At 37.7% G+C, this 14,268-nt stretch overlaps 1 protein-coding gene across 4 annotated transcripts in view; it reads right to left on the bottom strand.

The window, feature by feature from the left end:
- LRBA (LPS responsive beige-like anchor protein) overlaps positions 1–14,268 on the bottom strand; it is a 356,696-nt gene that overhangs the window by 284,970 nt on the left and 57,458 nt on the right. For all 4 annotated transcript variants that reach the window (XM_083755165.1, XM_083755167.1, XM_083755166.1 and 1 more), the window contains exons 21-22: positions 14,032–14,155; positions 13,576–13,768 (exon numbers count right to left, since the gene is read on the bottom strand). In XM_083755165.1, coding sequence (XP_083611291.1) covers positions 13,576–13,768; positions 14,032–14,155 — 317 coding nt within the window. The remainder of the gene's footprint in view (positions 1–13,575; positions 13,769–14,031; positions 14,156–14,268) is intronic.

The following is a 14,268-nucleotide window of genomic DNA, read 5'->3' as shown; positions in this document are numbered from 1 at the left end:
CTTCCCCAGCATAACAAATCATTTGGCCCCCATACTGGCAAGCTTCTTACAACACAGATCAAAAGACTGTATTAAGTCCAAGCCATTTAGCTTAACTGTCAAAACACAAATGAAGTTACTTTTTTATATTGCATTAAAATGTTTTAATTGACAAGTTTAGCTATTATGACCCACATCATATTGTGACATATTCAAGGTGTGAATTACCTTGTTGGTGGGTAATATTTTTTTCAAGTGTTATAAAGCAAATCATGGCCCTTAGAAGCAAATGAGCCCATTTTAAGAAGACAGATAATTTCCCCACAGTCCTTCATATTGTCTTTGGTTGCATGTATGGGCGACACATGCACAAGTTGTGTGTACTGGTGCACTGTGACCTTGTCTTATCAACCATTGCCTTGTACTTCAACTTACCTGTATGGGAAAGTCAGAATCCAGTTAAATATTGTTAATCCACCGTGCCAAATGTTCCTAATATGTTCCTATTATTATACTATATTTACTGCTTTGCGTAGGTTACTGTTTAGAAATTAAATCCAATAGTTATAGCACAGTACTATAACTAATTTTTAAAACTATTGTTTTGAGGGCACACAGCAGCTTGGTTTCTACATCATAGTAAGCCAAACTCTGGCTTCCTGGAACTCTGCAAACTTGTGGTCTCCCATAGAGAAACATTGCTCCTGCCCCTACCTTTTTTTAGTGCCATGCCATGCTGAACTAAGCCAAAGTTTGATCATTAGGCCTTGCAAAGCCTCACAGGGCATGCAGAGCACCAAGAACAGGACTTCATCAGTGCTGGCAATCAGCTGACTTGCTAGTTATTGCAAAGTCCAGTGCACAGCACTCTGAAAGATCCTACAATAAGCTGATCATCAGGTCTGGTGAAGTCCCATGCAAAGATCATCAGGAACTGCCAAGCCAGGCTCTGGAAGGTCTGATGATGCACTAATTGCCAGGGCTTGCAAAGTCAGGTATGTAGTGCTTTGCACATGGTGCCTGCAAGCCTTTCAGCCCACCTATGTTTTTATCTGCCCCACACCTGCGTTATATATGATATTAGGTGTAAGACTAGTGAGCAGGACTTGGCTAAAATGGTCTTGTGAGCCAAATGGAAAGGTCCTGTGGCTAGAGGTTCTGCACCACTGATCTACGGGATTATATTGAAGCTTGAAAAGGAAGGAGAATAGACAGGTAAGAAAGATGAAAGGAAATGGGTGTTGACTACTTGAAATACACAAGGGTTGTGGTGCTTCAAGTAAGAAATACAAAAGAAAGGTTTTGCAATCCACCTTGAGCACTTCAGTGGGAAGACAGGGTGGAAATATATCTTTCTATATACATAAAAATGTAAGGTTGTCATCACACTGCAGCTTGTGTGGCCATCAACAAGCAGTCACACCTACTCCAACATGACAACAGATTGGAAGGTAGGGAGGTGACTAAACAAGCACTAAAGGTGGCGGGGGGGGGGTGAAGCAAGCTATTTAACAGAGATGGGGAAATACTTCAGAGACTCATTTTGCCAAATAGCTCTCTACCTCCCCGCGCTTTTAAAAGGAGTTGGGGATTGGAGAGAGCTATGAGGGGACAGCGGTGAAGGGAGTAGGACAGGAGGTTTGGGTGACTTATGGGGTAACAAGTGAGGGGATGGGTCAGGGGTAAAGGAAGCAGGGGCTGGGCAGGTGTGGGGAAGCAGGGTTTTTTAACAGGTTGATGTGCGGCTGAAATAAATGGGGAAGAAAGAGCCGTCATCAGTGAGACCATTAACAAAACCAGATTCTGGTTGAGACTGCTCTATTATCCTGGAACAAATCTGGCTTTTAGCCCTTGAAGAGGAATGCTCAGAACAAGCAGAAAGCTTGTTGTCATATGTTGCTATCTAGCCCTGTATTTTCTACTCTGACTGGCAACAACCACCAAGATTTCAGGTAGACATGTTTCATTTCACCTGTTACCTGGCAGGATTGAACCTGGGACCTGGCAACAAAGCATGTGCTCTACCCCATAGATTATGATCGTCTTTTGAAATTTTACATTCCTCTCTCCTTTCCTCCCAATCCTGAATCCAATTCTTCTGCTTTGTTTTTTGGTGCAAGCTGAGCAGCAGAAACATAGTGCCATCTTCCTTCAACATTGTGGCTCTGTTCAGAAGACAGCAATTACCGTATTTTTCGCTCTATAAGACGCACCAGATCATAAGACGCACCTAGTTTTTGGAGGAAAAGAAGAAAAAAAATATTCTGAATTCCAGAAGCCAGAACAGCAAGAGGGATCGCTGCACAGCGAAAGCAACGATCCCTCTTGCTGTTCTGGCTTCTGGGATAGCTGTGCAGCCTGCATCCGCTTCATAAGACGCACACACATTTCCCCTACTTTTTAGGAGGGGAAAAAGTGAGTCTTATAGAGCAAAAAATATGGTAATTGCCTTCTGGAATATGCCTGATTTTGCGGGCTACAACATTAGAGGTGGGGAGTAGGTATGAGGCCCCATCACAACACTGTTGTACTTAAGCACAATTTCCTTTCCCCATAGTAGTGAATGGCAGTTATAGACAATTAAAAAGGGACACAATAAAGAGGAAATCTAAATAGACCCTGGTGATACCTGTCATTAGGAATTAAGCTAATTGGCAGAGAGCAAATCTTGGATTCGATTGCAAGCCAACGTGTGAACAAATCCTAGAATAGCAGCACAGGGCGTCCGGTCTGATCGCAAAGTGGAAGCAAGCGGGTTTTCCCTCGGGAGAGGGAGGCCAGCTCCTAGAAGATAAAAGGGGGTGCTAAAAGGGCGTCTTAGCCCCCCAAAACCCCGCTGAAAGGATATTCAGGGGGTAAGGATCCCAGCGCTACGGAGTAGCGATTCCCCTGGCCGCCAGGTATCTTCTTTAAAGAGGAGACGAGAGCGGCGGGGTAGAAGGGCTTGCAGGGACGCCATTGGCAGCCTATAGGAGCACAGCCCCGAGCCTGCCCACTGGAGCAATCGGCTTTCCAAATTAAAAGAAATCGTTTGGGAAGTTTCGAAAGGATTAAAATTTGCTGATTTGGACCCAATTCGATGCAGACAAAGGGTAAAAAGGAGGTCAACTTTGTCTGAATTCCGAAGCGCACACAAGGACTATTATCAGTGTGGAGTATAACCGTGAGTAAAAAACAAGCAGAGACTGCTTGGCAATTGGAACTATCTTGCTGTTTTTTTGTTTTTTGTTTTTGGCTTTTAATATTTTTTAAGGGACTTACATAAGGAACTGGTGGGGTGAAGAAGATCGAGGGGGTAGAGGGAATAATCCTTTTCTTTTTAGTTTGGTGAGTGGCCAAGATGGCGGGGAAGGATTTTGAGAACGGATTACTTTACTTTCGATTTTAAGTGAACTGCGCAACGAACTGGAAAGTTCTTATTTTTTGTTATTTTTACACCCTCACCTTGGCAGCATTGTTTATTAACAAGGGAAGAAGTATTATTTGCCTTTTATGTTTGTTTGGAGAGTGGACTGGGATACATTTGGAGCGATTATTTTGGTTTTTTGAAAGTTTATCCAGAGGATTTGTGCCCGCCCCCCATAATTTGATTGTTTATGAGAAGAAAGCAACGCCATTTTATTTCATTTTGGGACATTGAAAAGGGTTGGGAGTTGTGTCTATTTACCCTGTTCTCCCCCCCCCCCTCGTGAAATTTGGATTGATCTATTTCTTCGGGGGGTTTTGTGGGGGGTCTCTCTCTTTATGGTTGGTATTTGGAGGCTTTTTGGATTTATTTTCTCCGAGGACTTTGCTACCGTGATTTAAAGGATACTTCTGAGAATACTTTCAGATTTTTAAATATCATAACCACTGTATTGGATTTGGCCAACCAAGTGGCGAGAAATATTGAAATTTTATTTGAGTTTGGCTTTTGTTTTAATTCTCTTTGGCTGACATTCGGTTGATAATTTTGGAGTGCCCCCTGGTGGACAATCATATAAATACAGTCCTAACAAAATAGACATTGAGCTTTAGGGAAACGTAGCCCCCTGGTGGACAATCTTATTGGTGCATCAAAAAATTATTAATTTAATTTGATCAAATTTAAAGATGTCTCACACAGAGAAAAAAGGTGAAGCAGGGACACCAGCAGTAAGGAAAGGTTCTAGACAAGAATCTGATATTAAAGGAGAATTAATAAAGATGTTTACAGAGCTCAAAGCAGATCTTAAATCAGAAATACAAAAAAGTGAGAAAAACATAGAGACAAAATTGGAGTTGGTGGATAAAAAAATAGATGTGACTGTGGAAAAAATTGATGAAACAGTCAAAGAAATAAAGGGGCAGATGAAAGATATGATAAAAAGGACACAAAATTTGGAAGAAGGGGCAAGGAAGGTTAAAACGCAAGTCAAGGAGATTAGAAAAGAAGAAGAAAAAATTAAAGCAGAAGTAGCAGAGGTTAACAAGACACAAGAGGAATTGTGGGACGCTATTTTGATGAATGAACTGAGACAGAAGGAGAATAATCTGAGATTTAGAATGGTACCAGAGTCCCAAGGAGAAGAAATAAAGGAGAAATTAATTAAAGAAATTGCCATATGGCTTGAGATGCAGGAAGAGGACGTAGCAAAAACAATACAAAATACTTTCAGAATCAAAGTGAGATCAACAAAGGCTAAGAAATTTCCAGGAGACTGTTTGGTGATATTTAAAGATAGAGAAATGAAAAATTTAACTCTGCAAAAGAATAGGGAGAAGAGATTGAACATCGACGGGAGCAATATAATTATTTTTAAAGACGTCCCACTTCGGCTTTTGAAAAAACGGAACCAATATCAACAGCTGGTGCAAGCTTTGAGAAAAAACAAAATTGAATTTAGATGGGAGTTCCCAGAAGGAGTGTCATTTGCTTATAAAGGGAAAAGACACAGGATAACAAGATTTGATTAAATGGATAATTTTTTGAGAAGATATAAAGAACTGGGAAGAGAAGATGATGGAGCAGCACTGGCGGAAGCAGGAGCGGGAGGAGGAGACTTACAAGAATTGGAAGAGGAGGGAGGAGAAGGGGAAGAAGAAGAGGAGAAGTAAAAATTAAAGACTATTATTATAAATTAATCAGAAATCAAAATGGCGTTGAAATTATGGACCTGGAATGTTAATGGAATGAACAAGAAAAAAAAGAGAAATAAAATTCATCAATATTAAAAAAAACAAAATTTAGACATTATTTGCCTACAAGAAACACATGTGACAAGAAAACACAGGAAAATCTTAATAAACAGAAAATTAGGAAACGAATTTATCTCATCGGACAAAACTAAAGTGGGAAGACACCGGGACCCGACGGACTAAGTGCAAGATATTATAAAGAATTGAAGGACATCCTACTTGTCCCATTAAAAGAAGTTATGAACAACATTCTATTAAACAGAGAAATACCAGAAACTTGGAAAGAAGCATACATCACTTTGATACGCAAGCAAGACTCTGATCTAAATCAGGTTAAAAATTTTAGGCCGATTTCGCTTTTGAACAATGATTATAAATTATTTGCAAACATACTAGCAAACAGGTTTTAAAAAGTATTGAAAGAATTAATACATAAAGATCAGGCGGGTTTCCTGCCAGGTAGAGAAATGAAAGACAATATTAGAAATATAATTAATATTTTGGAATACCTGAATGCTAAGAATGACAAACAAGCGATGTTAATATTTGTGGATGCAGAGAAGGCCTTTGATAATATTTCTTGGGAATTTATGTCCAAGAATTTTGAAATGATGGAGGTGGGACATTCGTTTTTAAATGGTATTAAGGCTATATATATGGATCAAAGAGCTAAATTAATAGTTAATAATGTGACGACAGAAAATATAAAGATAACTAAGCGAACAAGGCAAGGATGTCCTTTATCATCTCTGTTATTTATCATGGTCCTGGAAGTGTTTTTAAGGGCAATTAGAAGTAATGATCAGATAAAAGGGGTAACGGGGGTAGAAAAGAATTTAAGGTTAAAGCCTTTGCGGATGACTTAGTATAAACTTTGGAAGATCCCATGAACACGGTAACAGAAGTGTTGAAAGAAATGGACCAGTTTGGTCAGTTGGCAGGATTCATTCTGAATAAAAAAAACCCCGAAAGCAATTACTAAAAATGTAGATTCAGAGAATGTAAACAGATTACAGCAGCAAACTGAAATAGAAGTGGTAAAGAAAGTTAAATATTTAGGAGTTTGGTTAACCCCCAGGAGTATTGACTTGTTTCAGAATAATTATATTCCAAGATGGAATAAGATCAAAAGAGACTTAGAGGCGTGGGGAAGAATGAAATTGTCATTTTGGGGAAGAATTGCAACGATAAAAATGAATGTGCTACCGAAGATGTTATTCTTGTTTCAAACAGTTCCAGTAATCAAAGGGGCAGCGATTTTTAAAAATTGGCAACAAGAAATTTCAAGGTATATCTGGCAGGGTAAGAAGCCGAGGATGAAATTTAAGATATTGACAGACGCAAAAGAAAGAGGAGGCTTCGCCCTGCCAGACTTGAAATTGTATTACGAAGCATCTTGCCTCTGTTGGTTGAAGGAATGGATGAAAGTAGAAGACACGGATGTGTTAGATCTTGAAGGTTTTGATAATAGATTTGGGTGGCATGCGTATTTGTGGTATGACAAGAGACGAGTACATAAAGGTTTTGAAAATCACATTATAAGAAGGTCTTTGATTGAAGTGTGGGAAAGATATAAAAACTTGTTGGAACAAAAAACTCCATATTGGTTGTCGCCGTTGCAGGCGATAAGTGTGAAGAAAGTCAATATGACAGGGGGTTGGGTGACATATGAGAGGTTAATGTGTAAAAGTGTAGGAAAATGGAAAATGAGATCATTTGAAGAAGTTAATGATTATGTAAATGACTGGCTGCATTATTTTCAAATTAATGAGATGTTTAGAAAAAAATTAAATCAGAGGGGTTTTGCTGACAAAGAATCAAAATTTCAGACGGAAATATTGAATAATGATTATAAGAATTTAGCAAAAATGTATAAGATATTACTGGAATGGTGTACGAAGGATGAGGAGGTAAAATCAGTTATGATCGACTGGGCCAAAGATATAGGGCATAATATTCAAATGGAGGATTGGGAAAGACTTTGGAAAGATGGTTTAAGATTCACTGCATGCACAGTTATAAAAGAAAATGTTATGAAAATGATGCACCGATGGTATGTAACACCTGTGAAGTTAGCAAAAATGTATAAGATAAGTAACAAATGTTGGAAATGTAAAGAAAAAGAAGGTAAAATGCTTTTGGGAAATGATTTATAATGAATTGAATAAAATGTTGAAATATACATTTGTTAAGAAACCAGAAGCATTTTTACTAGGCATAACAGGTAATGAGATAAATAAGAAAGAAAAGAAGTTATTTTTATATGCAGTGACAGCAGCAAGAATACTGATGGCCCAGAAATGGAAACAGGAGGAATTACCTACGATAGAAGAATGGAGAACTAAAATGATGGATTATGCAGAACTGGACAGAATAACAGGAAGGATCCGGAATCGACGAGATCAAAGATTTACAGAAGATTGGGAAAAGTGTATCCAATATATGCAAAAACTGAGTGATAATAAAATTACGTTTGTAAGCTTTAAGGAAGCTCTGTGAGGGGAAAGGGTTAAAAGGGCAGAAATGTGTAAAAAGTAACAATAGGAAGGAATGGCAGACAAATTGAGGGAAGTCAAAAAAGAGAAGTAAGATGTAATTAAGATGTATGGAATGTCTAAATTTGTTTTTGTATTTGAAAACTAATAAAAATATAATATAAAAAAAATAGAATAGCAGCACAGAGTGTTGTGAACCAGATACATTTTCTACTAAATGTGTGGGCAAGGCCAATGTTCCTCAGTGCTCTTGATCCTATCCATCCAATATAATTTCATTTCACCATAAGAAAGAGTTAAATCTGGGTATAGAGGTTGTGTGCACTATTTATCCTTTAACAGAATAATCTGCTCAGATAAATTCATATGAGAAGATTTGTCTCAAACCTTTTGTTCATGTTCAATCGGTCTAGAATTGCATCCAACAAAATCTTTGTGCTCATAGATCAACTTCTACAAGCACAATGGAATTTTTGCTCCCACCACCTGCGCCAGTCCGAAATCTGCTCTGCAGGATTAAGGGAACCTCATGGCAGATTTGAGGAGGGCATGGATAAAGAGAGGGAGGGGACATTCTGCTGTGCTCGCATGTGCAAGGATTTAGTTGGTTACAAACCGATGTAAAGAAGCTTCCATTTCAAGTGGTTCTCCTTACATTGGCAGTTTTCTTTAAGATCTCTCATGTTCATATTTCCCTGCTGATTTGGGCTATGGTTCTTTGTTTGAGTTAATGAAGCATTTTGTTTCCCCTTATTTCAGCTCACTCATTTAACAGGCAGGATCCAGGCTTCTGCTCAGCTCATGATAGAAAAAAAGAGGGCAGGCTCCTATGCCTTCTCAAAACTGCCAGCTGTGGAACTGCAGTTCCACAGGTGTGTCTGGCACCTTCTTTGTATAGCTTTCATCATACGCTGGAAAGGCTATTCTTCTGATGTAAATTGTTTTTAAAGGATTTTAATACAGCACAATCACATCTTACGGACATTTAACTTACACAGTTTCAGTCATACATGGTTCAAGGCAGGCTGGCTGAAACTACACAAGTTAACCCCCTTGGTTATACACAATTTTCATGTATTCGTGGAACCCTTGGAATTGAAACCCTATATAAGATGTGATCGTACTTTACTGATATTTTATGTAGTTGTAACACACCCTTACCCTAAAAAGTGAGTATGGACCTATGTGAATAAACAAAAGATGAAACCAAGAACAAACCTTGGTTGCAATTCGTGATTTGTCTGGTGTGAGAGAAACCACAAGCCTGGACTTGGAAGTAATGGAATGACAAATCATTGCTTGACCTCAGGTGGCACGATAACCAGAGGACCAAGAGAGGAATGCTTCAGTTCAGGAATCTGGATACTTTCCAATTTGTGCAAAGCCATGGTTTGCCTCACTATTACGTTTGAACTGGTCCATTCACGCAGATCAACGTTAGGGTAACACAGAAGTGTGTCATGTTATATATGTCCTATGTGCAATGACAATACAGTAGGCAGTTGGAATAAAGAGATACTGGAGCAGCTGTTTAGGACTGCAGTCCCCAATCTTCTATTATGTTTTTCCAATGTCTTTTAAATTTTGTCTCAACGTTTAACCCAAGAGTAGCTTTCAAGAATGTTAAGTTCTGTTCTTAACATTTTAAAAACTGAAGACATATAGGAAGATTAGTCCTAATACCTCTGTCCCTCTAGTTATACCATCAGGAGGGAGGAAATCTCAGTCCTCAGAAACATTGTGACCCTTGTGGTAAATCCAGAGATAAAGCTGCCCACTGCGTGATATAGCCACCTCTTTTCGCACTTTAAACTCTATAATAATTCCCCATAAATCAAGTTTAGCTAATGAATAATTTTTGCTCACCTTCTCTTTTGAATTTTGTCTGCATCTGCAAGACTGGGCAAGTCAAGCAAGCTACTGTACAATTCAGCCTAATTTAATGGACACCAGTTCTACAAAGTGATACTACCTGGCATCTTACTGAACATTGTGCCTATTCATAGTATTAAATAGTGAAACCCAAATTATTTCATGTTTTAATTTATGGCAATTTAAATCCCTATTTGCTGTTTCGGAGGAGGATAATTTCCAAGAAATCTGTACATATAGGGGGAAAAGTTAAATATCACACAAGCAGATTAAACTATCATGAAGCAGGGTTTTAAATACACTCTGGTACATTATTCAAATTGCTATACAGCTGACGTCTACAAATATAACCCATTAGGCACTTCATATGACCAGCCATAATGAAACAATTTTTTAAAAAATATATCACAAATTTTAAAATCCTCAATTAAAAAAACAAAAACATTTCCAATATATATATTTTAACTTGGTTGCTTCATAAATGCATAGATTATAGCAAAGTAAATATCACAACATAAATACACTGAAGTTGCCATTTTTACTTTTTGTTTTTAAACAGTAATATGCCCATCCGTTATTAATAACCACCCACTAAAAACTCCCCAAAATACATATTTATTATGAATATGGCAACTGCTCATTGTAAAATCAAGTTCCGCTAGAGAATTTAACACAGTTAACACAGCTACTGAAAAACTCAGGTTAAACCAAATTCTCTCTTATAATAATAGTATCGAAGATGCAAGGGGGAAAGAAGCAGTTTAAAATAAAATGAAATAAAAGGCTTCACAAAGGAATTTAGCTTTAAGAGGATTATGCGCACCTTTAAATCCTGAAAGCAAAAGAAAGCAATGTAGTGCAATTATGCCACAAAAGCCATCACTGCTTATAAAGCGTAGTGTAGCTGTTGGAGAAGAGGCCTACAGTGACAAACAGCTTCCCTGCTACAAAGGTGGCAGGAAATCTATCAAACTGGACAATAAAATTGCAATTGAGTTTCTTTGGCTTTTTATAGCAGCCGCATGTATCTTGATGTGTAGCTCTGCAAAGCCTAACCAATTCTGCAACACGCTAGTACTTTTATCAGGAAGCAGTGTTGTAAATTAGCAGTAGATGCGAAAATGAAATAAGGAACATTAATCGCATTCATTAGCACTTTGCATCAAGATGTATTAAACAAAAAAAAAAATGAAAGAAAGCTACTCCTGCAACTAAATATAAGAAAACATTGTCTCAATACAAGTACTTTGAAATGCTTTAATAAAAAAATCCAAAAATTGCACATCGGTTGTTCACATAGCTTATATCCTTGCGGATCTATCTGAATCCAATAAAAACCATCTGTAACCAATTTTAAATATTTTTAGGAAGGGAAAAAATATCAATTTTCAAGACCCTTTGTCCTCAGAATATCAATAGAGACATTTAATTGAAAATCTTAATGCATCCAGGGAATACCTTGCAAGGATGAACTTGAGATCTGGGTGAATTAACTATCTCAATTCAGCAATCTTGTACACCCTATTTGTGTACTCATCACTCTTTAAGCCCAGTACCAGGTTCCATCTGGCTGATGGGTTCAAATACCTTCCAAACAACATATGCATGCACTAGCCCTTGAAACGCTAAGACAGAAAGGGGAAGCGGCAATTTAACTCAAGGCAGAGCAATGGAGTGCAAGAAAGGCAACAGTCAGTTAGGAAAATACAATTCAACTGAGTAGGATGCGAAGAAAAGACAATGTGGCATAAACATGCTCTGCTCCTATTTCACTTTTCTAGTGGGACAGAAAGTCATTCTTTTTACGATACGATAATCTTTATTGTCATTGTCCCATACAGAACAATGAAATTGAAAAAAAATCTACATCAGACATTCAAAAACCAACAAGCCTGCTATCTCAACTATCCCAGCTTGGTTAGCCCCTAAAAACTCTGATACCCCCCATGTTTAAAAAAAAAACAACAACCTAGAATTGTTGTTAATAGCCTCAAATTTAGAAGTTTCCAGCAGAATTGAGGAAGGGCTCATACATTGATGAAAAGACTAAAAGTAGAGCCAGGGGACACTGAAGCACAAACTACATGTGATGACAGCAAAACATTTTTTGGCCAGGCACAGATTTTAACCATCACATATATACAGAATGACAGGAACCAAAAATTTAAAAAAGTGAAAGAGCCATGTGGTTGAGGACAGCTGAACTCGCTTCCTGTTCCTATGGCTTCACTTTCCTGCTGCTCTCCTCCCTCTACAAAAGGTGAAGCACTTTTCTTCTCATTTGGCTCACTTCCCGTGTCAGTGCCTCGGAGGGAGGGGTGGTGGAGGAGAGGGGAGGGGAAAAGAATTTTGGATACCGACTGCTGGGGAAAGAGCTGTGGAGGGTGGTTGGTCTTTCCTCACCTGCAGCCTCGTTTTGCTCTTAAATTGGTTCGCCTTCTCCCTCTTTATTGGAGCAGGGCCAGCTTTAAGCAAATATACCTGAAACTGTCATGTGTTGTTCAAGCTTCCAAGAAACAAGGGTAGGGGGGAAAGCCACAAAAAGATGGAGGAAGGCAGTCATGAAAGAGATGGGGAGCAAAAGAAGAAGAAGAAATATGGGGAGCTGGTCATGAAACCAAAACAATTTTTTAGTAAGTAGAAAGCTTAGAATTATATGAACTGGAAGTATGGAAAAATAACAGCGACAAATTGTAATCATCTACTGAAGCTTTTGAGAGCATGAAATACTATTTTTAGGGATAAATGCATGTTATGAAAATATTTTGATTACACCCAATCTGCAAAGATATGTTTTGCTTTCTGAAAGGCATTACTAGGTCTAGAAAATATGTATTATTCAAACCTGCAGGTTTTGCCCTGTTAAAGACCCACTTCCATTAATATAGCTGAAAAGACCATTTAAAATTTTACCAACCCATATTTAAGCTATATACTCATACATCCCTCTCGCGTAAGGAAAGCTCTGTTTTATAGTCAATCTATTAACTGTTATTACAGTTTCTGTAATTCAGAGATTTCAATGTTTGAATTCAAGCCTGAATTTCAGTTAAAAATAGCACATATGCTACAAATGCTAGTGTTGTACTTAGAAAAGACTTGATTATCAATGAGCAGTATCAATGTTATTTCGCTATTTTCAATTAAAGCAGTTCTCTCACTACTTAAAAAAAAGTAATCATGACCTTTGAAAAATAAATCTGTTATTTTACTTATGCTGTCTTCAACTGCACCACACCTATGAATATAGCTGAATAACCATTTTTATACCTGGGCTGTGGGTCTATATACCAGACATCCTTAAAAGCATGCATTGGTGTCTGAGGAGAAAAACGTACCTTTTTTTTTCTTAAGTTGCGCAAGTCCCCATTTGGAAGCTCACCCAAAACAGTATTAAAAATGTTTGGGGGTACCAAAAGGAAGGCACGGCAAAGGAGATACTGCAATAGCTATAACAACTTCATTCTAAGATCTTCATTTCAATTGAAGGAAAGTTACCACCGTTTTAAAAAGAAAAAAACAAACCTCATTCCATTACAATATTGCTATAGCTGCAAAAAATTATCCTCATACTAGGAAACTTGATTTGTTCCTTTATTCACAAAGCAACTTTTTCTCTAGCTCCCTTTCCTCTCTTTGTTTGTCTGGAAAGCAGATTTTGTTCCTGTTTCTTCTTTAGACTTTAGCGATTTGTTTCACAACCACTTGGTGTTAGTAAAGGCCATCTTTTAGTCTTAGAAACAGAGAAGGTGCGCCACCTTGTGTTTCAAACTCAAGCAATTCCACTGCACATACATTCCACAATAAAGCCTCATAAAACACATAGTTCTTTGAAATGTCAGATTAAGCACCTTGTACCAAGCTGTCACATTACAGTTGGCAAGGAGCATGCTTAAACTTATTATTTTAATAGTCTGACAAATTTAATTATTCTGTGTTATGAAAATGTAGCTCTTCCCTTATTCTACCTGTTCAGATACTGTGCTTCAGCCCTTTTTCTGGGCTCACCATGATCTGAGACTTCCTGGGGAAAAATACATAATTAATAATAAATTTTCTTTGTATAACGTACCTTTGAGTGTGTGATTGCTAGCGTATCTACCCAAACACGCCAGCCACCCCATTCGTATTTGACTGCATGGTAAAGTAAAATCCGAAAAATGGCATACACCATTTCAGTTATCTTCTGTTCATCAGTATTTTTGGGATTGAAATAGCAAAGTGAAAGCATCCATTCCTGCCACACAGAGCACTGCAGTAAACTCCTGCAAAATTGTTGACATTGATAAATCGTAAGTTAGAAACATGCAAACATACTAGAACTCAAGATAGCTTAGGTTTTAAAGGCAAAAAATAAATAAACCAGCATGGATTGAGCATAATTGGTAATTATCTATATTACCAAATTTATCTATATTTTAAAAGTGAGTTGAGGATTATTTGAAACCAATTCAAAAATTAGTTTAATGTTATTCAAACTGAAGAGAGTTTTATGAGGTGTGTTGTGTATACACAAGCATCTACTTACCTCCTATTATCTCTGCTGCTATTAAAAAGCTTTATCATATCTGAGAGGAAGACTCTATGGACTTCCAGAGTTTCTGGACTCTGTGGAGAGTTACGCAGCAAGGTTGCAATAACCTTTAGAACCTCTGTAAAAAATATTTTTTTAAAAAATAAGAATCAAATAATCTGAAAACTAGATGCATCCTTTTTCATTCTAGTTTCTTTAAGTTACACAATGACAATGAAGTTATGTACAGTA

This window comes from Podarcis gaigeae (assembly GCF_964106915.1).
Source record: "Podarcis gaigeae genome assembly, chromosome: 9".
In the NCBI taxonomy this organism is placed as follows: Eukaryota; Metazoa; Chordata; class Lepidosauria; order Squamata; family Lacertidae; genus Podarcis; species Podarcis gaigeae.
This window is presented reverse-complemented; position numbering and strand designations above follow the sequence as displayed.